The 24922-nt window shown below is 30.1% G+C and overlaps 1 protein-coding gene across 1 annotated transcript; it reads left to right on the top strand.

The window, feature by feature from the left end:
* The first annotated feature begins 10744 nt into the window (after positions 1 to 10744).
* On the top strand, positions 10745 to 14520 carry LOC132803267 (uncharacterized). The gene is made up of 8 exons (XM_060815858.1): positions 10745 to 11357; positions 11439 to 12311; positions 12429 to 12556; positions 12653 to 12993; positions 13129 to 13362; positions 13493 to 13541; positions 13663 to 14173; positions 14333 to 14520. The coding sequence occupies exons 1-8, from the start codon at positions 10745 to 10747 to the stop codon at positions 14518 to 14520; spliced, it is 2937 nt and encodes a 978-aa protein (XP_060671841.1).
* The last annotated feature ends 10402 nt before the right edge of the window (positions 14521 to 24922 follow it).

Below are 24922 nucleotides of genomic sequence, written 5' to 3' on the forward strand. Positions count from 1 at the left end.
CACCCCTCCATTCAACATGTGACCAAGTTTTTTTTCCAACAAAATCCTAGAAGCCAGATCAATATATGATCATTTCTCTGCTTTCTTACAGTGGATATAAAAAGCACAAGAAATGACCTTAAAAATACATTGCTTAATCAATGTTTAGGCCTTGCGAATAAGCTGGTTCAGAAGTTTCCACCAATTATGTGTAAGGTTTACTTTCAGATCATTGTATTAGATAAGCCTCCGACTCTAATTGGTAATAGAGATTGGTATATTAAACTGAATCTAGATGACCACCAAATTACATGGTCCAAGAAATGAAAGCTCCTGCTACACATAAGAAAGTTTACCATCATCTTTCACTTATTCTTCGAATGATAAGGGTCTAATAAGTTTTGCATTTCTCGATTAAATATGGAATATTAGATTGTTTTGGAACCATTACTTATGCAGGTATTACAACAACAGAAAGCTGAATGGGAAAAGTGATGTCTATAGCTTTGGTTGGAGCTAATGATTGGCTACAGTCCAGTTTTAACCAAGGCTTAGAAGAAGCCATGCACATCGATCAATGGCTAAGTCTTTAAGTTCGACAGAAAGGATATATCGAAAGGATAGCTGATCCAAGAATTGAAGGAAACTACAACATTTCTTGTACCTGTAAAGCTATAGAGATAGCAATGTCCTGCATACCATCGAAAGCAAACGACTGGCTAGATATATGTGATGTGTATCATCAATTAAGAAGTGTTCGGAAGAGGCAGTGTCAATCGATTCAGATCAAGAAACGAACGCTGAAGATAGCCCGTTAAAAGAGATTAACATATTTGGTAGTAGCTCATAGAGTAATATACATTTCCAGCCCCACTTTTTAAGAAAGTTATTGCAGCATGTTATAAGGTATACTTTTAACCCTATATAGGGATTGTTTACTATGTAAGAATCAAAAGTTTTGAATTCATGACAAATAAATGACTTTTTATTTTCTTTTATTTTTTTATTTATTTTCTATTTTTTACACAATCAAAACAAAAATACTCAAAGGACAGAATATGCTAAAATTATGATTAATTGTCCCTGATAATGAATTTTGCATATCAAGATTAAAGCAAATCCAACATATAAATTATAACAAAAACAATAACAACTACAGCGAATAATTATCTTACTTCTAACAGCTCATGATCTATTTTACCTCTCTAATATTTTAATAATTAAATTGGAACCTAATTTCTTTTTATTAGCATCAAATGATTTTATAATTCTGATTTTACAGCCTAAACAAATTGGGTATTGATGATCATCTATCGAACAACATGTTATAATTAACAAAAATTTATTACTTGTATCTTAAGTTATTATATGATTTAAGTACTTCAAGTGAAGTTGTGAGCACAATTTCAAACTCTGGCATAAATTGGAAAAACATATGATACAAGATATTTTCCATGAGATTTTTGTTCACTGAAAACACCACAATTAGCCAGAACCTATATAGCATGTAGAAAACTATTGCTCCAAATATAAAAAGAAACAAAGAAAAGACTGAAGAAAAATATACAATGAAGAGAAAAAAATAAAATAAAACTTTCATTACAAGGAACGAGCTTGTTGCCATGAAGGAAAATCACCAGAAGATGGAGTTCAATTATGAATGGACTTAAGTGGCTTCAATTGCAGAAAAATGCTTGAGATATCAAAGGAGGGTAGTGCTTTTTTGCCACATAATTGTACTGAGAAAGAACCAAAGCATGCAGTTTAGCAAAAAACCAAAACAACAAACAAACATATTTCAGTAGAAACAAAGAATGAAAAGAGGATTTTACTGACTATATTTCTTCCTAATAGCAGGTACGGTTGAGCTATTAACGTTATTGGAGCATAGATGATGGAAATCTTTGACACATACAGTCATACAAATCTAGTGGCTGGTACTCTGTGTAATTTTGATCCCCAAAAAAAATAAAAAAATAAAAAAATAAAAAACAAAAAAGAAAAAGGATCATCAAACAAAAAGGATCATCAATCTCCACTATAAAAGGTTCCAAAAAAAAAAAAAGGATAATCAATCTCAGCTATAAAAGTTTTATTTTTCATAGTAACAATCACTACAAAAAAAATGGGAATTAGCGACTATGCTGTCAGTGACGAAAAAGTAATGGTCACTGAATGAATAAAACAACGACCGATATTTAGTCGCAGAAACGATAGTAAGAGAAACGTGTAGAATTTTGGTTGACCTGTTATGGTGACCAAATATTTGGTCACAAATATAAATTTGCGCTGACCAAAAACTATTTGGTAGTTTAAAAGGCAGGGCGGGAAGCTTTCCCACCTTTTTTTTTGGTGGGAACATGAAGTTTCAACGACCAACCACTGTTGGTCACTAAAAGTATTTATAAAGGACCAATATATTAATCACTAATAATATAACTTAAAATTTTTTTTTAAGGAAAAATAGCAAATAATGTTAGCATAAGGCATTCCACGACCAAATTATTTTGGGTGGTCAAATGTTATATTTGTGACGAAAATATTGGTCACTAAATAGAATTTAAAATAATAAAATATAAAAAAAAAAGTTTATAATAGGTTTGGTTTAATGCCGTCAGCGACCAACTATGTTTGGTGAGTAAATGCAAGGGCGGGAAACCATCCACATGCTTTTCCATTTTGGCGGGAAGTGAGAACCTTGACTAAATGTAAGAAAAAGAAACATGAAATTGGTAATTTAATGGTTTGAGCTACCATGTCAGTGGCTAGTAAATGGATACAAACGGTGTTAATAATAATATTAATAAAATAATCCACAATGAAGCTGCATTTTGTAAAGAAATATTTACTTAAAAAAAAAACAGATTTTATTTATTTTTTGTATTTTTGGTTACAATCCCGATAGAACCATTTTTGGATGGATGATCCCTATAAAACCCTTTAGATGATAAAATTGCACCGGCCCTATTTCCTTTCTAAAACTCTCTCCAAGAGTTATGCTGCCCCCTTTGGATTGCCTCACCTCTCTGACCATTCGTTGCTTCTGACTGCTTGGATTGGCATCTCTCTCAAGCTCCATCTCAGGTGTGTTTCCTCTCCCATTTTCTCTCTGTGCTTTTTCTTTTCTCTGTTTCTTCATTTTTCCCTAAGTTGCTCATTCCATGAAACGTAGGTGAAAGATGGGTTAGTTCTTTGTTACGTATGAAAAAGAGTCAACTGGATTTAATGAGCTGATAAAGGAAGGATTGAAGGATTTATTAGGGACTTCCTTTCTAAAACTCTCTCCAAGAGTTGTGCTGCCCCCTTTGGATTGCCTCACCTCTCTGACCATTCGTTGCTTCTGACTGCTTGGATTGGCATCTCTCTCAAGCTCCATCTTAGGTGTGTTTCCTCTCCCATTTTCTCTCTGTGCTTTTTCTTTTCTCTGTTTCTTCATTTTTCCCTAAGTTGCTCATTCCATGAAATGTACGTGAAAGATGGGTTAGTTCTTTGTTACGTATGACAAAGAGTCAACTGGATTTAATGAGCTGATAAAGGAAGGATTGAAGGATTTATTAGGGACATGAGAGGAAGCAAATCTATTCTTGGTAAGAGACATCTATAACTTCTTCTTTTTTTCCCTCTATGTTTGTTATGGTGTTTTATGAGAGATAGGTATATTGAGTGAGAGGAGTCTCTGGCCCTATATGTTATTGGTTTTTGGCAATGTGGTTGATATTTTCAAACAATAAAGTTCTAGAAATTTTTCCCACATGTTGATACATAATTGCATTTTTATCTTTTTTCCTATGTTCTTAAAATAATGTAATGAGTTTTCATGGATTGGAATTTTCTTGAACTACTTTGTTGCTTTTGAAAAAAACACAAGCATCGTAATTTGATTGCTTGAGATTTTTTGTTTTTAAGAGATACTGAATCAAAATGTAAAAAAGGAAAAAGAAAAGAAAAAAGAAAGAAAAAAAAAAAGGTAATCGAAAATGGGAAAAAAACTTGAGGTAAAGAAGTAAATATGGTTTTCCAACCTATAAACAAATAAGACAGTTTCTAGATTTTTACTATATTTTGGTTTTTTTGGATTAGAACTTTTAAGAACTTCTAAATTGTTGAATGTTGAATAATGGACTCTATAACTTGTCTAATAATAAACACCCATAACATAGCAAAATGTAATTGAATATCAATATATAATATTATTGCATATTGGGAATTGAATGGAGAAATCAAATTAGAATAACTCCTGTTGAATATATATAACTAATTGTCTAAATATTATTTATGATCACCTTGTTTAGGCATGGTGCATAATTTGTGGAGATTGGAATACTGATGGCATCCTCCATCTATATTATGTACATATATAAATATGTGGGTTTGAGAGATAGAATAAGAAGGGACTATAACATTTCCACAAGATCAGTGATGATTGCTTCATTTATGCATATATATATATATATATACGTATAACAAAAGGATTGAATGATTAAGATTATTGACAATATCAATCCCTTAAATATAGTATTGATATTATTTTTTATGTTTGCAGGATGGTAATATAGGGGAAACAAATATTGCCAAAATATTCCTTTAAATATGCCACCTAAGAGATCAAGATATGTACCAGGAAGAGAGACTTTGGTTCGTAGGAGGTCTCCTAGGACTACCCCAGCACAAAGAGAGACTTCGGTCCCTAGGAGGTCTCCTAGGACGACCCCAGCAGAAAGAGAGACTTTGGTCCCTAGGAGGACACCATCACAAAGAGAGAATTTGGCTCCTAGGAGGTCTCCTAGGACCACAGCATCATCTAGAAGGACTGCATCGCCTATGGAGACACCATCCCCTAGAGGTCGACAACCTATGCAAACACCAGATCGTTCCACAACACCAACGCCTAGTGAGACATCAATACCGAGTGGTCCAGAGTATGTGGAAACACCAATTCCAAACATTACATCGTCTAGAGGTCATTCTCCTATAGATCCTGTAGATGAGAGTACTGAAGATACACCTGTATCCACTGGTATGTTGGTAATCTATCATATATGTTATGTAAATTGAGAATCTATATTACATAATATTATTAATTAACATTATTTCACTTTGTAGGTTTAATGAAGAAAAATACACGTGGCATTACGTGAGGATTGGAAATTCTTAAAACAATGGCATCCAATACTAAACTTCGCGTCCAAGTAAGTGATGGGGATATGTATGCATATGGTGACCATTGTTCTCCCTTTGCCAATCAGATTGGCATTGCTGTGCGTAACTTTCTTTTACCAAGATTGAAGGGATGGAAATATGCTTCTAATGATGAAAGGAAAATTGTCTACAAACATATTGCTGTGAGTAAAACTTAAACTCATATCATTAATATACCATATCAGTATTATAATAACTAACAAGGTTTTATTTCCCTTTTGTGTATAAGGATCGATTTGACATTGATCTGAATGATCCTCAATGGATAGAGATTGTTGAGAGGCATTGTCCGTGATAGGTACAAAAACAATAGGAGTTATTGCAACAATCATTTCAAGCTGTGTAAGATGCAAGGCAAAGACCCATTGCAATTTAGACCAAAAAGAATACGATGTCAAGAAGATTGGGAGTGGTTGTGTGCTCATTTTGAGAGTCCAGAATTTTTGGTGAGTTAGAACTATTTAAACTGTTTCAAACTTTTTTTAAATTCATGTATATATTTTATCATATTCTAAACCATTTATTTTATATATACAGAAACGTTCTAAAGCAGGGCAATGTAATAGGGCTAAAAGGCTATATAATCATCATGCTGGATCAAGATCGTTTATTGCAACAAGGGCAGCACTGGTTTGACATTCTTCAACAATTACTTTAGTTATATTTGAGAATGGATTATGTTTTCTTTATTATTTTTCCATATTATGGTAAATACTCGGTTCATAAAGTGCTTGATAAGTGAAATTTCCAATTGCATTACTATCTTTGATATCTTAGTGTTTACTTAGCAATTTTAAGGATAAATCTCTTGCTCATGCATCTTATGTCTATTGAAATTTGGTTGTCATTGGATGCTAATGGATTTTTACTAGTTGTGGTCCTTTGACAGTTTATAATATATGTCATGTATCTATAGCAGAATTGGGTTTGAGCTTAGAATTCCATGGCTTTAATGACTATTTAGTTTCATTGCCATGATAAAAAGGCAAAAATGTCAACAGTATCAGCTAAAAAGGACATTTACTATTACTACCTTTGTTATTCCGACAAACCTTTTATGCTTCAACTTTGTTGATATTGGATTTCTACTACCTTGTAGCTATAGTTCTATGTGATTCTGTTGATTTGTTGTTACCTTTGTTTGTGAGCTATTTCTAAGCTATGAATCTTGGTGATTCATTGGGATGTTGAATTGAAGTTGGAGATTATGATTATAATGTTATATAAGTGTCTATATATACATATATATATATATATATATACATACAGAAGGTTTAGTCCAAATGTGAATGTGACTTTCCCTTTGTTTAAGCATGCAAGTAAAATTATCTTTCTTTTTATTTTGTAGTCATCTTCAAATGAACCAATTAGTGAGATTGAGTTTTTCAAGAGAACACACTGGACACAAAAAAAAGGATGGAATAATGTTATAGCTGAATCAAGATATGTAAGTTTTACTTATCACTCCTTAACTGGTTTGACATACTTGTAATATCTTATAATGACATTTTTATACCTTTCATGTTGTTAGAATGAGATGGTTCGGCTACAAGAAGCACAAATGCAGCAGACACAAGATGATGCTTCTCCTTATGATACTGGTGCACCGGTTTTTTTGACAGAAGCTGACATTCGTGCACAAGTCCTAGGTAGAAATGCTGGATTCATTTCTGGTGTTGGACCAGCTCCAAGAAAGAGCTATAGCAGGCTGCTTAACCAACCTACCCCTCAGTTGGCTACAGAGTTTGAAGATTACAAGGTTGAGGTAAAAAGACTTGCACAAGTTGTGGATCAACATGCAGAAATCATTGCCAGACTTTCTGCATTCTTGGATGGGAGTCAGCATCCTTCACGTCCCAGCCAGTCGCCGCCACCGTCGCCACCGCCACCACCTACTGCAACAATGACTTGATGTTATGGTTTCTGCTTGTGATATGCATAGCATTAAAATTCACCTATACATAGTTTTTTGATAGTGTACATAGTTAGAATGCAAAATATTTGCATTCACAGGTGAATGTTTGGCACTATGCATGGTTATAGACATTTGCAATCACAAGTCCTTTTGCAAAGCATGTACAGGCACAAGTGCTCAGCTTACAGTCCTTTTGATACACTACTTTCTGTTTGTAGTGTAAGTATATAAATGTATGCAATGACAATTATGTGTAGGCAAGGACACTACTTTATAATCCTATAATTATGACATGGATTTTGACTGAATTCGATACTATGCCCTCTCCATGGTAGAATGACATTTAACTGCAATGTTTTAAAGGTTTAGGAGGTTAAACGAACTTGAGGACAAAAATGCAAACTTAAATAATTAAATTAAGGATAAAAAATGCAAAATGAAAAATAGTTTGTGGGATTCCATCTCTCCCTTACATGATTTTAATTTTGTTTTTCTGTTATTTTTTTTTTTTTTACATTTTATTGTTCTCAATAACAAGAATAAACATAATGAGACAAAAAAAAAAAAAGCTTGTTTATATTAATGTTGTTTAAACTCGAGAGGAGGCAAGCTGCATTTTCTTTATTTTGCACTAGTTCGAATTTTTTTTTTTTTCACTAACTTTAATGTTATATTTATTTTTGAAGTAACTTATTTTTAATTTTTAATGTTTTTTAACTGTTCACATGCAAAATTATATGTATACACATATATATATGTATATATATTTTGTGCCTCAATGAATGCTTAACTTTTGACTATAAATTTATAATAAACGTGTTGTAAATTAATAATTGGTTCTATGCCAGGAAAAACACTTTTAATGTAATTGATTATTATTTGTCAAATCTTTTTGTTTTACTTAATATTCTTATCATTTTTTTGTTTTCGCAAATTAGTGCCACGATTATTACCGACATAACGTAATAATTATTTATGATTATATATTTTTTATTTTAATAATTAATTATAAAATTTACAAATTCTTACTCCCTTAATGATTAATTGTGAAATTTATATTTATAAGTTGTTGGAAGATATTTTGATATATTGTACAAATAGTTTGATGGAAAACGTCTAACATTCATGGTCTTAGTGTATTTTTCTAACATCAAATTATAACAAACCTTATTACAAATCTTAAGGGCTTAGATGTATTATAGCATAGTTTTTATAAGTAACTATATGTATATAGGGGAATGTACTGTGTACAAATTAGGGGTTTGACACATATTAGCGATCCTTAACTGTTATTAGCTAATGGTAAATAATCGCTTATTTTTATTAAAATAGATAATAAAAATCTTTTTCAAAATTATAATATATTTAAAATATATCAATTTTCAACTATTGAATGATCCTGCAATTGCTAGTGCGATTTGTCAAACATATTTGTCAAATATTTTTGATAGAACACGACCCCATACATATATATAGTCCGCAATTTATTTGAGATACTATATGTCGCCGTATAATTATATATAAAATATGTGTTTAATTATTATGATTTTGATCCTTCTTTGTTTTCTCAATGAACATTTGTTATGTTATTATAGTTTTTATCATACAAAGAAAGATGTTATTTACATACTAATCTACAAAGATACTTGTACATTTATATATATATATATATATATTATCATTAGTGTTTAAATTCAAACTCATGATCATGATATAAAATAATTGCAAATGCACATAAACATTTCTGATACTTAACCACATTATAAATATGTTTCCTAATAATTTACACTTGATTAATTAAGATGGACAAAATACATTTTTCACTTTCCATACATATAGCTTTCATTGTTATTTAATATATATATATATGGACATTGTTTTATAGAAAATGTATATTACAATATTTGTCATATGAATATTAAATTTTTATATGGTTAATTCTTAGGTTCATATGATTTGGACAGAAGAAAAAAAGAGAAAAAGAAAGAAAAGAAAGCAAAATAGAGAAAGTAAACGGAAATTTATATTGGAAAGTGAAACCCAAATATGAATTTCTACTTTGGTGGGAAGTTTTGCCGCCTTTTTCCATATTTCCCATTTATTTCATTTTGCTAAAATCCCAATCTGTCCCTTATGTTTACGTTTTAGCAAAAGCAAATCCCCATTTGAAACATTTTGTACGATAGGAGTCCACCCCTCTGTGTGTCCATTTCGACCGGTAACACTCTCAACCTCTCTCTCAGTTTTGTTTTCTTCGTTTCAAAATACAGCTCATTACCTCTGCTACCACCTATCAAATTTCGTCCAATTCTAGAATTTTGGCTGATTGAAGAAGTCATTCTTCATATGTATTTTTGCTCAGCCTGTAAGGTATACGTGAATGATTGGGTTTTATACATATCAAACAAAAGCAACTAGATTGAGGAGCTGGTTGGATTTTCAGTTGGATGTGATGAGCCGAGAGGGAAAAGGTTCTTCATGACCTAAGGAAGGCATTCTTGGTAAGAGACATTTTCTTTCTGAGTTTGTGGTGTCTTTATGTAAATGACAGAGTTCTAGTACTGTAAATATTGAAAAATATATCAGATTTTTGTTTTTGAGTTCATACCAAACTACATGATGAGTCAATAGGAAAACAAATATATGTAACCTGCATTCTTTGTTGGAACAACTTACAGCTTATTGCAGCATATATAGGATTAGGTGAATACTTTTAGTTCCTATGACTTATACAAATTACATTTCCATATCCTACTTGGTTTTCATAATTTCTAAGCGTAATTATATGTCATTTCCTGGAATTATGGTTTGGTTGTTTGTGGATGAGGTGGTTTTTTCCATTTGACTTACCCTCCAATAAGATTGAAAAAACTAATTCATTATTTTGGCAAAAACAATAAAAGTAGTGCATCTACACGAATTTGAGCCCAAAAATCATGTGGCAGAGCAATTGAAATAACCAAATGTAGGGATACTTGCCAAACTCCAAATCAGCTTGTAAACCAAGTCATCATAGAAACATAATAACATTGTCCACATTCTATTTAAAATATTATGTTACAAGATAACTCTATATCACACAGTTTAGCCATAACTTAATGCCTAGTAAGCTGGAAATTTCTATTCTTATTTTTTTCAATAAAGTATATCTACATACATATAATTTTTATGTGATACATAAATATATATTAGCAGCTCCTGACATTGTGCGTTCACTACCTTGCTGTCACCTTTAAAAAGGATCATGCTATAAGAAAACACACTGGACACAAGGTCATTGAAGTTTTATCTTTATTATGATAAAGTGAAGTTGATTATCAATGTTAATTCTAGATGGCTATGAATATACTCCAAAAACAAATATTAGTGGAATGAATAATGCTTAGTATACCTATCATTGTTCTTTTTGTTGTTTTTTTTTTTTAAATAGACCATTTCATGTCTTTGAGTATATGAATATTGCAATATCTGTTCTCCTTTTGCTAGTTAACTAGTTTATTATTCTTTTAATTTCCTATCCTTTAATGCTATCTTGCTGTGTATTGAGACACTTAAACCCATTTTAGCTTCAATATTGTACAAGTTAAGTTATTTTAAGTGCTTGATATATTATATCCTTATAACTATACTACTGGTTTCTTCTAGGAAGTTATGGAAAAAAAATGGATATGGTGTCATGATAAGCTGTCAGATGAATATACAAATGGTGTTAAATCATTTATTGAATTGGCTAAACATCATTTAGATGAAGATAATAGGACTAGATGTCCTTGTCGATATTGTCGGAATGTGTATTTCCAAGATATAAGTGTAGTTGAACGACATTTATGGGTGAAAGGATTTTCACCAGATTATCACAATTGGATTTATCATGGAGAGGCATTGAATTTTCAAGGTATTGAAATGGGTTTTGAGGAAGATGATGAAGTTGTTGAACATGATAGGGAAGAAGATGATAATGATGATATCAGGATAGCATTGCAAGATGCTGCAGGTGACATGGATATTGATGTAGATGCATATGAAGGTCACATTGGAGATCAAGATCATAGAAATAAAGAATTTTCAGGATTATTTGCTGAAGTTGAAAGCGAGTTATATCCAGGGTGTACAAAGTTCTCTGCGTTGACTTTTTTGGTCAGGTTAATGCATATAAAAGCTTTAAACCATTGGAGTAACAAGTCATTTAGTATGTTGCTTGAACTTCTCAAGGAAGCACTTCCAGAGGGTACTAAATTGCCAAAGTCTTACTACAAGGCAAAATGTACACTTCATGCACTTGGATTAGGATATGAAACAATTCATGCTTGTAAATGGGATTGTGCATTGTTTTGGAAATAATCAGCTGAATTGGATAAATGTCCAATATGTGCTGAACCGAGATACAAATTTCAAGGTACTAAGGGGAAAAGGATCCCTCAAAAGGTGCTTCGATATTTTCCTATCACTCCAAGATTGCAAAGATTATTTACATCTCGCCATACTGCTATTGATATGAGATGGCACAAAGAGAAGCGTCCTAACACAAATGGAGTATTGAGGCATCCAGCAGATGGAGAAGCATGGAAGCACTTTGATGAACAATATCCGATATTTGCTATGGATCCTCGTAATGTCCGGGTAGGTGCTGCCATTGATGGATTTAATCATTTTAGTAACATGAGTACTTCGTATAGCATGTGGCCAGTGATGTTAGTGCCTTATAACCTGCCACCTTGGAAGTGCATGAAAGAGACTTTTTCGATGATGTCACTATTAATACCAGGCCCAACGGCACCTGGAAAAGACATTGATGTGTACTTACGGCCTATGATTGATGAATTGAAAGATCTATGGACAAATGGTGTCACCACTTGTGACATCTCTAAAAAGGAGAGGTTTACAATGCATGCAGCAGTGTTGTGGACAATACATGACTTTCCAGCATATGGAACACTTTCTAGATGGAGTACCAAAGGATACAAAGCATGTCCGACTTGTAATGAAGATACTTCTTCCCAAGCTTTAAGAAGTAAGATTTGTTACATGGGACATCGTCGATATTTATCCATAAATCATGCATGGAGAAATAATCGACAATATGATGGAAAGCCTGAACGAAGGTTAGCTCCAAGGCAGTTTTCAGGAGCTGAAATATTACAACAGTTAGATAGGACAATTGAGAGTAGACCGGGGAAACATCCTAACAATGTGGATAAAAAGAGAAAACGTGCTGCCTGTGAATTAAATTGGACAAGGAAAAGCATATTTTTTGAACTAGAATATTGGTCTAAATTAAAATTTCAGCACAATTTGGATGTGATGCATATTGAGAAAAACATTTGTGATAATATAGTTGGAACAATGTTGGACATCAAAGGTAAGTCGAAGGATATTGACAAGGCACGTATGGATTTAAAGGATCTGAATATTCGAAAAGAATTGCATTTACAAGAAACTGGCGGTAAAGTTTTGAAACCTTTGGCATGTTTTTCATTAACAAGGGATGAAAAACATGAGTTTTGTAAGTTTTTGAAGTCTGTCAAATTTCCAGATGGCTATGCTGCTAATATTTCAAAGAATGTGAACATTAAGGATGGTAAGATATCAGGTTTGAAAACTCATGATAGTCATGTTCTTTTGCAACAACTTTTTCCCGTGGGTATAAGACCTTACATTAAGAAAGAGGTTTGTGGAACAATTATTGAAATGTGCATGTTCTTCCAAAAACTTTGTGCACGAACTCTATTTGTTTCAGACTTGGATATGTTACAAGAGAGGATAATACTAACATTGTGTAAATTGGAAAGAATATTCCCTCCAGCCTTTTTTGATATCATGGTTCATTTAGCAGTTCACCTACCATATGAGGCAAAAATGGCAGGACCAGTACATACTCGTTGGATGTATCCTTTTGAAAGGTAAAGCCTTTGGTTATTAAAGTTGATCAATCAATTTACATTCTTTTAATTTTTTTATTTTTTTACTTTTTTTTTATTTTTATGATATTTTTCATTCATTATTAGAGCTTTGGGAACATTGAAAAAATATGTGAGAAATAAAGCTCATCCAGAAGGTTCAATAGCAGAGGGTTATGTTGTCAATGAGGCATTAACTTATTGTTCAATGTACCTTCATGGTATTGAAACTCGATTCAATCGGCCAGAACGTAATAAAGATGGTGAGAATCAGATTGCTTCGACTTTGTCAGTATTCACTCAACCTGTGAACTTGTTGGGGAAACCTCAATTTGTTGAACTGAAAGATGATGATTATAAAAAAGCTCATTGGTACATCCTTTACAATTACTGTGAGTTGCAGCCATATTTTGAGTAAGAACCAAAACTTATATATTATTAGTTGAAGTTCAAAATAAGTAAATTATAAATCCATACTTCTAATTAAATTACATTTTTGCAGTGAGCACACCAAACTATTGCAAAACAGGGGTGTCACAAGTATTCTACAGGTACAAGAAAAGGAATTTCCACAATGGTTTGAACAAAGGATATGTATTTTTTAGTTATAAAAGGTAAAATTCCAGCTTGATATGTAAGTATTGTTAATTAATTAAAATTACATTTTCACAGATAAAATATTTCAGTAGATGTAAATATCCAATGGTAACTGATGAGTTGTACTCACTAGCATGTGGTCCTGATTATGGAATAAGATCATATAGTGGATGTGTAATAAATGGAGTTCGATATCGCACAAAAGTTCGTGATGATAGGCGTGTCACTCAAAATTGTGGAATTTGGGTTGTAGGTGATCATGATGGTGAATCTTGTGACTTTTATGGGGTAATAGAAGACATTCTTGTGTTAGACTATAGGTCCAAACACTCTGTTGTACTTTTTAGATGTGCATGGTTTGACACAAATGTGAAAAAGAAAAAAATGATCACAGAGTTTCAAATCACAAGCATTAATGTCACTTCATATTGGTATAAGAACGACCCTTTTGTCCTTGCCTCACAAGCTAAACAAGTGTTTTACGTGGATGATTACAAGATGGGTCAACATTGGAAAGTGGTTCGAAAGGTGCATCACCGTCATCTGTGGGATTTTCCAGACCGATTAGATGAAGGTGATGATCATGGTGATTCATTTGAAGTTTATGATTTGGATGCTTATTAAGAAAATGATTCAATGGACATTCAAAATTTATTTGAATCAATTGATATTGAACGTCTTAATCGTGAAGATATTGACCCAATAGAAATTAATTTGAAGAGTGCAACAAACTATGAAGATGCAGATAGTGAGGTAGAGAGTGGAGATTTTGAAGATGCAGATAGTGGTGCAGAGAGTGAAGATTATGAAGATGCAGATACTGGCACAGAGAATGAAGATAATGGGGAGTACAATGAGGAAACCGACAATGATAGTGAAGATGAGTTGTTAAGTAATGGTGAAACCGGTGAGGATACTGACTCATTTGCATAAATAACTATATATTTTTTTTTCCTTTTTTCAGTTTCCTATGTAATGATTTCTGTTCATGTTAAAGATGATTATGCTCCATTTCAAACTAATTTAATATAACTATATGTTGCTTTTTTAATATAGCTTACTAGCATATATATATATATATATATATTAAGTCCAGAATGTTCATATTGTCAGCTAATAATTCGTTTTTGTTTTTATTATCATCACTTTACATATACTCTTATTCTTTAAAGTTTTATCACAATATGATTATAATGCACCATGTTATCACCTTGGACATATTAGAAAGTGCCTTCACTTTGCATATACTAATTACTTGTACTGTTGTATTTATGTAATGATTTCTCTTCATCATACTGTTGTATTTGTGTAATGATTTATATTCATGTTTATGCTGATCATGCTCCATTTTAACTATAGGTTAATATAACCTACGCTGTCTTTTGAATGTGGTTTATTTGCATATATTAATTACTTATATTTATATTCTCACTTAATAATTTCTTTATTTTTATGTCATCATCAATTCCAATATGCTTTTATTTTTTAAAATAGGGGTGTCATCATAATAAAATATATTGCACCATCTTATCACCTTGGACAAACACCTAATGACAAAAAAGAGTACTTTTTTTTTTTTTTTTTTTTTTGCAATTGATTACATCTACAGTGCCGAACATGATCCTAATAGGATATTTCTTAAAGTGAATTAGGAGGATTAGATATGTAAAAATATAAATATATATATATATATACATATGTATATTTGTTTTTATTCCAATTCATGATAATATTTAGAGTAACAGTGATTCTATTTCCTTCAATGTTTTACCTTGTGCAAGTTATTTTTAGATTGAGAATTACTTGTATATTTGTGTAGAGTTTGTTTTGATTGAAAATTAATTATGTATTTTCATTTGTGAATTTATGCTCAATCATGAATGTTATTGGCTTAATAAAAAATGTTTTATTGGTGAAATTATTATTGCATTTTTTAGAGTTTGTCTTTTTTTTCCTAAATTTTATTATTGCCTCTATTTGTCAAATATTCACAAATGCAATTAGTGTTCTTGGAGAATTTCAATGGAAGTGAGGGATATTTATTATAGAATACTATTGGAGCTGAATCAGTTATGCACATTTCTTTTCCCCAATATATCAATCAATTAGTAATTTGTTTCTAATTTGTTTCATTTGTATTTTGTCTTCAATTTTTTTTAATGTTTTTTTATATTTAAGAATGAGATGGTATGATTACAACAAACATGCGTTGATACAGTTTATGGTACGATTACAATAACCATGGATATTGGTGCGTGCTTTTCAAATTACATTGTAGCATCTCACAAGTATAAATTATATTGTTTGCTTTATTCATGTTATATACAGATGCTTTTTCTTCTTTAATATTTTGTGTTTGCAATGTAAATATAGTGTGATATCAATTTCATGTATGTAATGAAATTTATAATAATATAATCAGTTTTATACTTTTTGGTTAAACATATAATTGAAATTATACAATATTATTAATATTTATTAACATTCATAAGCATAATTCACTACCAATCTATTGGTAATTGATACCAAAATAAAGGTTTATAGAAACCCAATATTGGTAATTGATAATGCCCTTTATTTTGGTATACAGTGAAAAAGGGATACAGTGACTAATATTTTTGTCATTAAAATGCATTTCAAATTGCCAATGATTATTATTATTAACCATAACATTCGTTAGTGAAAGGTTTCTCGACGACCAAATAATAGTTACAGAGTAATAAAATTTGCCACCAATTGTAACTAGCCACTATACCAACAATTTTAGTGACTACAAAAATGTGTCACTCAAACACTATTCAAGGACCAAATAATAAGTCGTTGAAACTAAATTCTTCGACCAAATCACATTGCTGCTAAAACCATATTTTTGCAACCAACTACATGGTCGTTCAAAACCTCTTTTGATGACTGGAACATTTTCTTATTGAATAGGGTTTTTAGTGACCATAATTTTGGCCATGAATATTTTAATAATTGGTCCCATAACATTTTTTGGTTACGAAGTTATAAGTTTTTTTGACTAAAATATATGCTTAAAGTGACCATAAATAGTCACCAACACAGCATTGAGTGACAAAATATTGGTTGCTCATATTTTATAATTGGTCGGTAAAAGCTTAAAATTGGTGTCCTTTTTAATATTCGAGGCGTTTTAAAGACTAATTTATGGTCACAAAATCCATAAAAACTAGCCACTAAAACCTCAACAGATTTAGCAACCAACATATATTAGTTACTAAATAGAATCTGTTACGACGTTTAAGCGACCACGTGGTGACCACGGTTTTTTGGTCTCTAAAAGGCACTGGCGACCAAAATTGGATGTTTTGCAACCAAATTAATGGTTGTTAAAAGGCATTTTTTTAGTAGTGAATATCAAAATCTCACAAATGAGGAAACTTGACTGTGTTTGTGTTTGACATATCCATGGTCTCTTTGAAGGGAGAAGTATAAAGTTGACCAAGAAAATTGCAGAAGCTGCTATCATTGGTTGAACATAAGGAAGCGTGTTATACTCTAGGAAGAGATAATTCAGCAAGGTGACTGGCCAAGCACTCTAATTGCATTAATGGAACCTGGAAAAATGACAGATAATTCATCAGAAAAGACAAAGGGTTTTAGTCAACAATCATAAATAACAAATCAACAAAGGAGAAAAAAAAAAGGTACATGATTATCTTAGTCAATATAGAAATTATTGTTAAACATATAAATGTTTATTAAATTTTACTATCCCAGTTATTTTTATATAGAAATAAGCAATTCAAAAAATCCATTAAAGATACCCCATTGACACCTTGAGCAACACAAACAAACCTCCTACATTCCATATCAAATTATATCACAAGTATAATGTATCTGGCACAAGCCTGTACTCTTAAGCTGCCTGAGTTTGAATTTCAGCCCTCTAAAGATGCCATGTAATTAAGCACTTGGAAAATCTAAAGTAATTAATAAAAAGAATAAAAGCAGACTATTTTTTTTATGCTGCCAAAAGAGTCTTAATTAATTGTCGTAATTACCTCTACAAGCCAATCGATCAGTATTGCATGTTTTCTGGGACTTATGTCCTTCTAAATTGTATCCATGAAATCTGTTGAAGGCCTTTCCTTTGCCTAAAAAAGAAATCACACATAATTGAAGAGAGCAAAATAGAAGTTAAAATGAATATACAATGATTTGGGGGCCTTCTTTTTGGGCCACTTTGTATGGATCTTCAGTGTTTCATTCGGATAATTTAATCTTCCATTTGTATGAAACAGATTTTCGATTCGGATATTTTTGTGAGCCTTAATGAATAATTGTCCATCACTACTAGAATCGCATTAATAAATGATGCAATAAATGTGTTGCATAAAATAAATAACGACATATCTCACAGCATCACCTAACGTCCTATCGCTAAATCCATAAGACAACAAGCGATGCAGTATGAGAGTTACCTATCTTTGAGTTTTTAGTGACGCATATTGACTTTTAGCGACGCATCCTATCAATCCACTTATAGCGACGCATTATTTAGCGACGCTTCACCACAATGTCGTTAAAAATATATTAGCGACTGTTTCATATAGCGTCGCTAAATATATTAGTCGTTAATGAGTCACCTGTTTAGCGACGCATTAATAGAGTTGACTATTTAGCGACGCATTAATAGAGTTGCCTATTTAGCGACGCATCGACACTTTTAGCGACGCATTATTTGTTAATGCGTCGCCCTTTCTTTTTTTTTCTTTTTTTTTAAAAAAAATTTTGTGAAAAGTGATTAAAATAGTAAAAATATAAAATAATTAAAATACAAAAAAACTAAAACTAGCTTCATCCAAAATAATTAGAATACAAAAATTTAAAATAAATATTTTGTCATAACAAATTAATTATCAAATAAATTAAATATCATCACATTGACATATTTTTATATAATTTGTAAACTATTGTAATTTTTCATAACAAATTTAATATTAATTAAACTTCCATGAATGCATACTCATAGAGATTGAAGTTGACGTCCTCTTGTTGACGATATAACACCCTCATACTGCATATGGAAAAACTAAAAAAGTTATTAACACTTATGTAAAATAAATAAAATATTAATCATTATTAAATTTGTAATTTAGTAAATGAAAATTTAAAGAATATTACCATTATTCTTAAGATTTGGCGAGACACATTTCGCCCCTCACAGTCATTATAAACATAGTCACTCTCACCTTCATCCTCATTATCATTTTCATCGATACTTGACAACTATATGACAAATGAATTGTGAGCCATCATAGTATCTCCAAAAACATCTTTTTCAACAAAAGTACGGTGTTGCGGTGAAGTTAAAATAATAGACCATCTTGAATCAAGTTGATCTTCAACATAAAATACTTGTTGAACTTAGCAAAACAATGTCAAGCAATATCACAAACAAAATATCTACAAAAGCAAGATTAATAAAACCCAACGAATCTAACTTGCGGTCAAAATGGAAAAAAAAAAAAAAAAAAAAAAAAAAACAACCCACCTCATGTCTCCACCATCCACAAAGAAAAAAGAAACTCACCTAAGATGGAGACAAAGAAAGAAGAAACCCAGAAAATCGCAAGGGTGACACAGACAAATCCAACTTCCCGGCCGATGGCAACGTAGGCAAATGAAAAATGAAACCCGAAATACCTCACACTTCAAGTCTCTCTTAGATTGCTTCCAAATATAATATCTATTAGGTAGTGTACTTGATGTAGTTTTCAAAAAAGAAAAGAGATTCAAAAAAGCGCATAAAAATTTTAAAACATGCCAAAAAAATTTTAAAAATGGCAAAAACACGCCTTTTCTCCCAATTGTACTTTTTTTCTTTGATTAATTTTTTATTTTTCATCTACAAATAAAAAGTGATCATATTTCTTATAAATACGAAGCAGAATATCGAATATTGCTGTTTATTTTTCTGTTTTTCAAGTACACCTTTATTATTTATAAAATTTGCATATCTTTTAAAATTTTCGTTTTTTTTAATTGAGAGAATAGGCGACACATTCTCTTAAAGAAAGATCGCCTGTTCTTGAATTGTGGGATCAATCGACCCATTATGGTCAAAAAGCGTCGCCTGTTTCATTTTTTATATTTTCTTTATAATCTTTAAATAATTTTTTAATTGTTCATCTACAAATATATTCATGTAGCAATCCAATGAACATAAATTCCATTGATCTAAAAATACAAAATAGTTTTGTCAATGCTCTTCTCTATTATTCACATATATGTGTATAGACGAGACACAAAATATCTCAAGACCTGTTTTGAGATAGGGTACCGAATATAGAATTCTAATTCAACAAGCATTTATTGATCAATTTATCTACATAAGTATGTTAAATGAGCTTAACTTTCATGTGTTTGTGGTCAATGATAGTTTACTTGTTTTTAAAAATTGAAAGTCTATTAAATTGTTTTTTTTTTAAATTAAAGGAACAGACGACGCAATTCCACTAAAACCCGTCGCCTATTCCATGCTTTTTTTTAATCTTTAATTATTTTGTTGATTGCTCATCTACAAATTAAAAAAAAAAAAGCATATTTGTAAAATTAAAAAAATTACTAAAAACAACTTTCAAATTGAAAAAAAATTAAAAATTGGTTGGGTGAAATGGCAATGCAGTTGTTGACAAATGCGTCACATTTTTGTCTATGTAGTGACTCTTTGTTAAAAGAATGCATCACCTAAAACTATATTAGTTAGTTCTTGTTATATTATTACATTCAAATCATTTGGTCTGGTGGTGTGGTAATTCCTTGAGAGTGTAAGAGGTCCTGGATTCAATTCTTGGCATGGTCCTATTTGATTTTATTTTTTTTTCTATTTTTCTAAATGTTTAAATAAAAAAATTGAAAAAAAAAACAAAGAAAAGGAATACGTCACCTTTTCATCTATTTGGCGACTCTTTCTTAAAATAAAGCATTGCCTAAAACTATATTAGCTAGTCCTTGTTGTATTATTACATCCAAGTCATTTAGCTTGGTGGTGTGGTGATTCCTTGAGAGTGTAGGAGGTCTTGGATTCAATTTTTGTTATGGTCCTATTTTGATTTTATCTTTTTTACGGGTTTCTAAATGTTTAAATAAAAAAATTGAAAAAAAAAAAAAAGAAAAGGCGACATATTTGTTGAAGAATGCGTCACCTTTTCATCTATTTGATAACTCTTTCTTAAAATAATGCGTCACCTAATACTATATTAGCTAGTTCTTGTTGTATTATTACATCCAAGTCATTTAGCCTGATGATGTGGTGATTTTTTGAAAGTGTAGGAGGTCATGGGTTCAATTTTTGAAATGACCCTATTTGATTTTATTTTTTTTTATGGGTTTCTAAATGTTTAAATAAAAAAATTGAAAAGAAAAAGAAAGAAAAGGCGATGCAGTTGATGAAAAATGCATCACCTTTTCATATATTTGGCGACTCTTTGTTAAAAGAATGCGTCACCTAAAACTATATTACCTAGTTTTTGTTGTATTATTACATCCAAGTCATTTGATTTGGTGGTGTAGTGATTCCTTAAGAGTGTACGAAATCTTGGTTCAATTCTTGGCATGGTCCTATTTGATTTTTTTTTTTTATGGGTTTGTACATGTTTAAAAGAACTAAAAAAGAAACTTAAAAAAAAAAAAAAACAGGCGACGCACAATCTAAATAGTGCGTCACTTGTTAACTATATGAGAAAAGAAAAAAAAGCTCAGTTTTAGCACTCTAATATTTTTTTATTTATTGTTAAAATAAAATTGTTAACTATATAAGGGGAAAAAAAAAAAGCTCAGTTTTGGCTCTCTAATATTTTTACTGGTTATTTGTTATTGAAATAAAATTAAATTGATTAAAAGAACTATAAAAAAAAAAAGTAAGGAGAGAGCAGGCGACGCACAATCTAAATAGTGCATCACCTATAAACTATATATATTAAAAAAAAAAGAAAAAAAGAAGAAGCTTAGTTTTGGTGCTCTAATATTTTTATGGATTATTTATTGTTGAATTAAAATTAGATTGATTTAAAAAAATAAAAAAAAATAAAAAAAAAAGAGGAGAGAATAAGCGATGCACAATCTAAATAGTGCATCACCTGTTAACTATACCCAAAAAAAAAAAAAAGCTCAGTTTTGGCCCACTAATATTTTTACTGGTTATTTGTTATTAAAATAAAATTAGATTGATTAAAAGATCTAAAAAAAAAAAAGTGAAGAGAGAACAGGCTCAGATACATATATAACCAAAAAAAAAAAAATCAGCTTAGTTATATTGCTCTAATATTTTTATGGGTTATTTATTGTTGAATTAAAATTAGATTGATTAAAAAAACTAAAAAGAAAGGGAGGAGAGCACAAGTGACGCACAATCTATATAGTGCATCGCCTGTTAACTATATATGAAAAAAAAAAGAAACAGCTCAGTTTTGTCGCTCTAATATTTTTACTGGTTATTTGTTGTTGAAATAAAATTAGATTGTTTAAAAAAACTAAAAAAAAAAATAGAAAGTAAAGGGAAGAGAATAGGCGACACACAATCTAATTAGTACGTTGCCTATAACATATATAATAAAAAAAATAAAAAAAAAAGTCGGTTATATTACTCTAATATTTTTACTGCTTATTTGTTGTTGAAATAAAATTAGATTGATTAAAAAAACTATATTAAAAAAAAAAAAAAGGTAGGAGAGAACAGGCGATGCACAATCTAAATAGTGCATCGCCTGTTAAAAAAAAAATCTCAGTTTTGTTATTCTAATATTTTTACTGGTTATTTGTTGTTGAAATAAAATTATATTATTTAAAAAAACTAAAAAAAAAAAGTAAAGGGAAGATAACAGGCAATATACAATCTAAATAGTGCATCGCCTGTTACCTCTATGCAAAAAAAAAAAAAAAAAAAAAAAACCAACAGAGTTATGTTGCTATAATATTTTTACTGGTTATTTGTAGTTGAAATAAAAGAATACTATTTAAAAGATTTGCAAGAATAAACTGTACGAGAAAAATTATATAATTGAACAACAATCTTGTATAATTAAATTTTATTATTATGTAAACATATATTAGTGGTTGGTATTCATTTTTCATGAGTAGTATTTAAACGTACAATATAATTCAGATAAAATATATATGCAGTATTAATGGCGACTCTAGTCAGCCCCACATTCAGTGACCCTTAACGGATGTGTCGCATGTTGTTGTTTTTAGCTACTTTTTGAGGTCGATAGTTTTTTGATGCGTCATATATTTATTAAATTTTTACTGATGCGTTAATTTCAGAGTCGCGGTTTTATTTTTTTATACTCGTTTGTTTCGTAATATCGCTAAGTGAGTGTCGCTAGATATCACTTTTTATGTATCCAATTTTTGGACTTTGTATTGTGTCCGACCGGAATCAATTTTCAAAATAATGAATGATGGTCTTTACTTTTTCTTTATTTTCCACATTCCAAATGGACTCCTTGTAGTAAAAATATGCCATACATATTCTATTTTATTTTTTTCTTATCTTCCACTTTTTTTTTTTTTTAATCCTCCGCTTTCAATTTTTTTAAAATTATCTTTTTCTTTTTTTTTGTCTTTTTATGTTGTTTCTTCTTCCATGAGTTTTTTATTTTTCACCAATTTTTCGTTGTATTTTGTCTTTTCCTTCTTCCTTTTTTTTTTTTTTTTTTTGGGGTTTATCTTTCTTTCTTCCTCTCCTGTTTAAGTTTTATTTTCTTTTTTCAGTTATGTAACCATTAATATGTAAGAAATTTGTGTATATTTAGAACAGTATATACAATTTAGATAATCAATATTAATAATATAATAAGTGAATTAGAAAAACCTTTTTTTTTTAAAAAAAAAAAAAAGTTACTAGACAAACGACTAATCTAATTTAAATAACTTTTCTTAATTCAAAAATCAATAAGATATATGAAACACCATATTCATTTTTATTAGTTACTATTAAAAAATTAATCAATTTAGCAGACATCAAACATAAGATTAGATTAATTTTATCAATGTCCTATTCTATGCTTACCATGGTCCAAGATATGATCTAGTCATATTTTGCATACCAAATGGATCTATAGAATTTTAAAAGTTAATTCCACCATTAGTCTTGAAACTATATCAATATTTACACTTGAGTCCTTTAATTTTAAGTTTTTTTTAGCCACAACTCCGATGTATTATTTTAGGTAATTACAATTAACCCTCTCAGCTATTATTGTTATTATTATTATTATAGTTCACCCAATAATGTATATGTGCCCCTCACCCTTTATTAGAATATTATTACCTGAAAAAAAAAAAAAAGAAAAAAAAACTGTTTTTTAACCTTTGCATTTTGCTTTCTAAATTACAAAATCTCTCACATTGCCTCTTAAATTATAATTTTCCATCTGTTTAGTCCAATTACGCAAAATTTTCTAATAAATTTGAAAAATAATATTATAGACAATATCCAAAAATAAAATAGACTAAAACTAATATAATGAAAATAAGTTACAAGAGTGCTAATACATTATTAGATTTAATGAGAAAAAAAGGTAAAAGTCGGTTAATTGCACTTTATTATCATGTACTTTTGCCAAATTTCACTTTTGGACATTAGGTTTAATACATTCTATATTAGATTTTCAATTTATAACTGATTTCACCTTAAACCTTTATTTTTAAATTGACTAGCAGAAAGTTTAAAAATCAAAAATAAAATTATCTATTTTTTTTCAATTTACAAACAATATAAAAAAAATTAATTAATAAAAAAATCAATTTTTGAATTTTCTATTAGTCAATTTGAAAATTGAGAATTTAATGTGAAATAAATAATAAATTGAAAATTTGATACAAAATAAGTTAAATTTAAAAGACTAATGCATAATGTAATCTAATGCAAATATCAATGTATAAAAAATAATATAGTCGAGAAGGATTAGTACTCTTTAGTAATGGCAATGGGACGGGTATTTTCCTCATTATAAAAAAATTAATTAAAATATTTTTCAACAAAAAATATAAGTATTTTTAAAAATATATTATATATTCATAAAAATTATTCACAATTATTAATATAATTATATTTAAGTATGAAAAATATATAAAATATAAATATAAATATATTTGATTAATAGTGTATATATATATATATGAAGTTTTTGCCGCTTTCCGTCCAAATTTCCAATCTAATAAGGGATTTCCTGCTAAATTTAAGACGGATCCCCACGGAGATAAAGGAATGTGGGGTAAATTGTCACCCTAGTACTCTTTTTGACACATCCGTGTTAGAAACTCGAAATTGATGAAAAAGCAAAACAACAAATAAAATACAAAG

Source organism: Ziziphus jujuba, chromosome 3 (assembly GCF_031755915.1).
Source record: "Ziziphus jujuba cultivar Dongzao chromosome 3, ASM3175591v1".
NCBI lineage: Eukaryota > Viridiplantae > Streptophyta > Magnoliopsida > Rosales > Rhamnaceae > Ziziphus > Ziziphus jujuba.

Bases quoted from the DNA above. Each gene is read 5' to 3' on its own strand.
- LOC132803267 (XM_060815858.1), top strand. From the start codon at position 10,745: ATGGAAAAAAAATGGATATGGTGTCATGATAAGCTGTCAGATGAATAT. The intron at 12,557-12,652 runs GCATGTTTTTCA...AATATTTCAAAG, and splicing joins GTAAAGTTTTGAAACCTTTG to AATGTGAACATTAAGGATGG. The intron at 14,174-14,332 runs GTGATTCATTTG...ATGAAGATGCAG, and splicing joins AGATGAAGGTGATGATCATG to ATAGTGAGGTAGAGAGTGGA.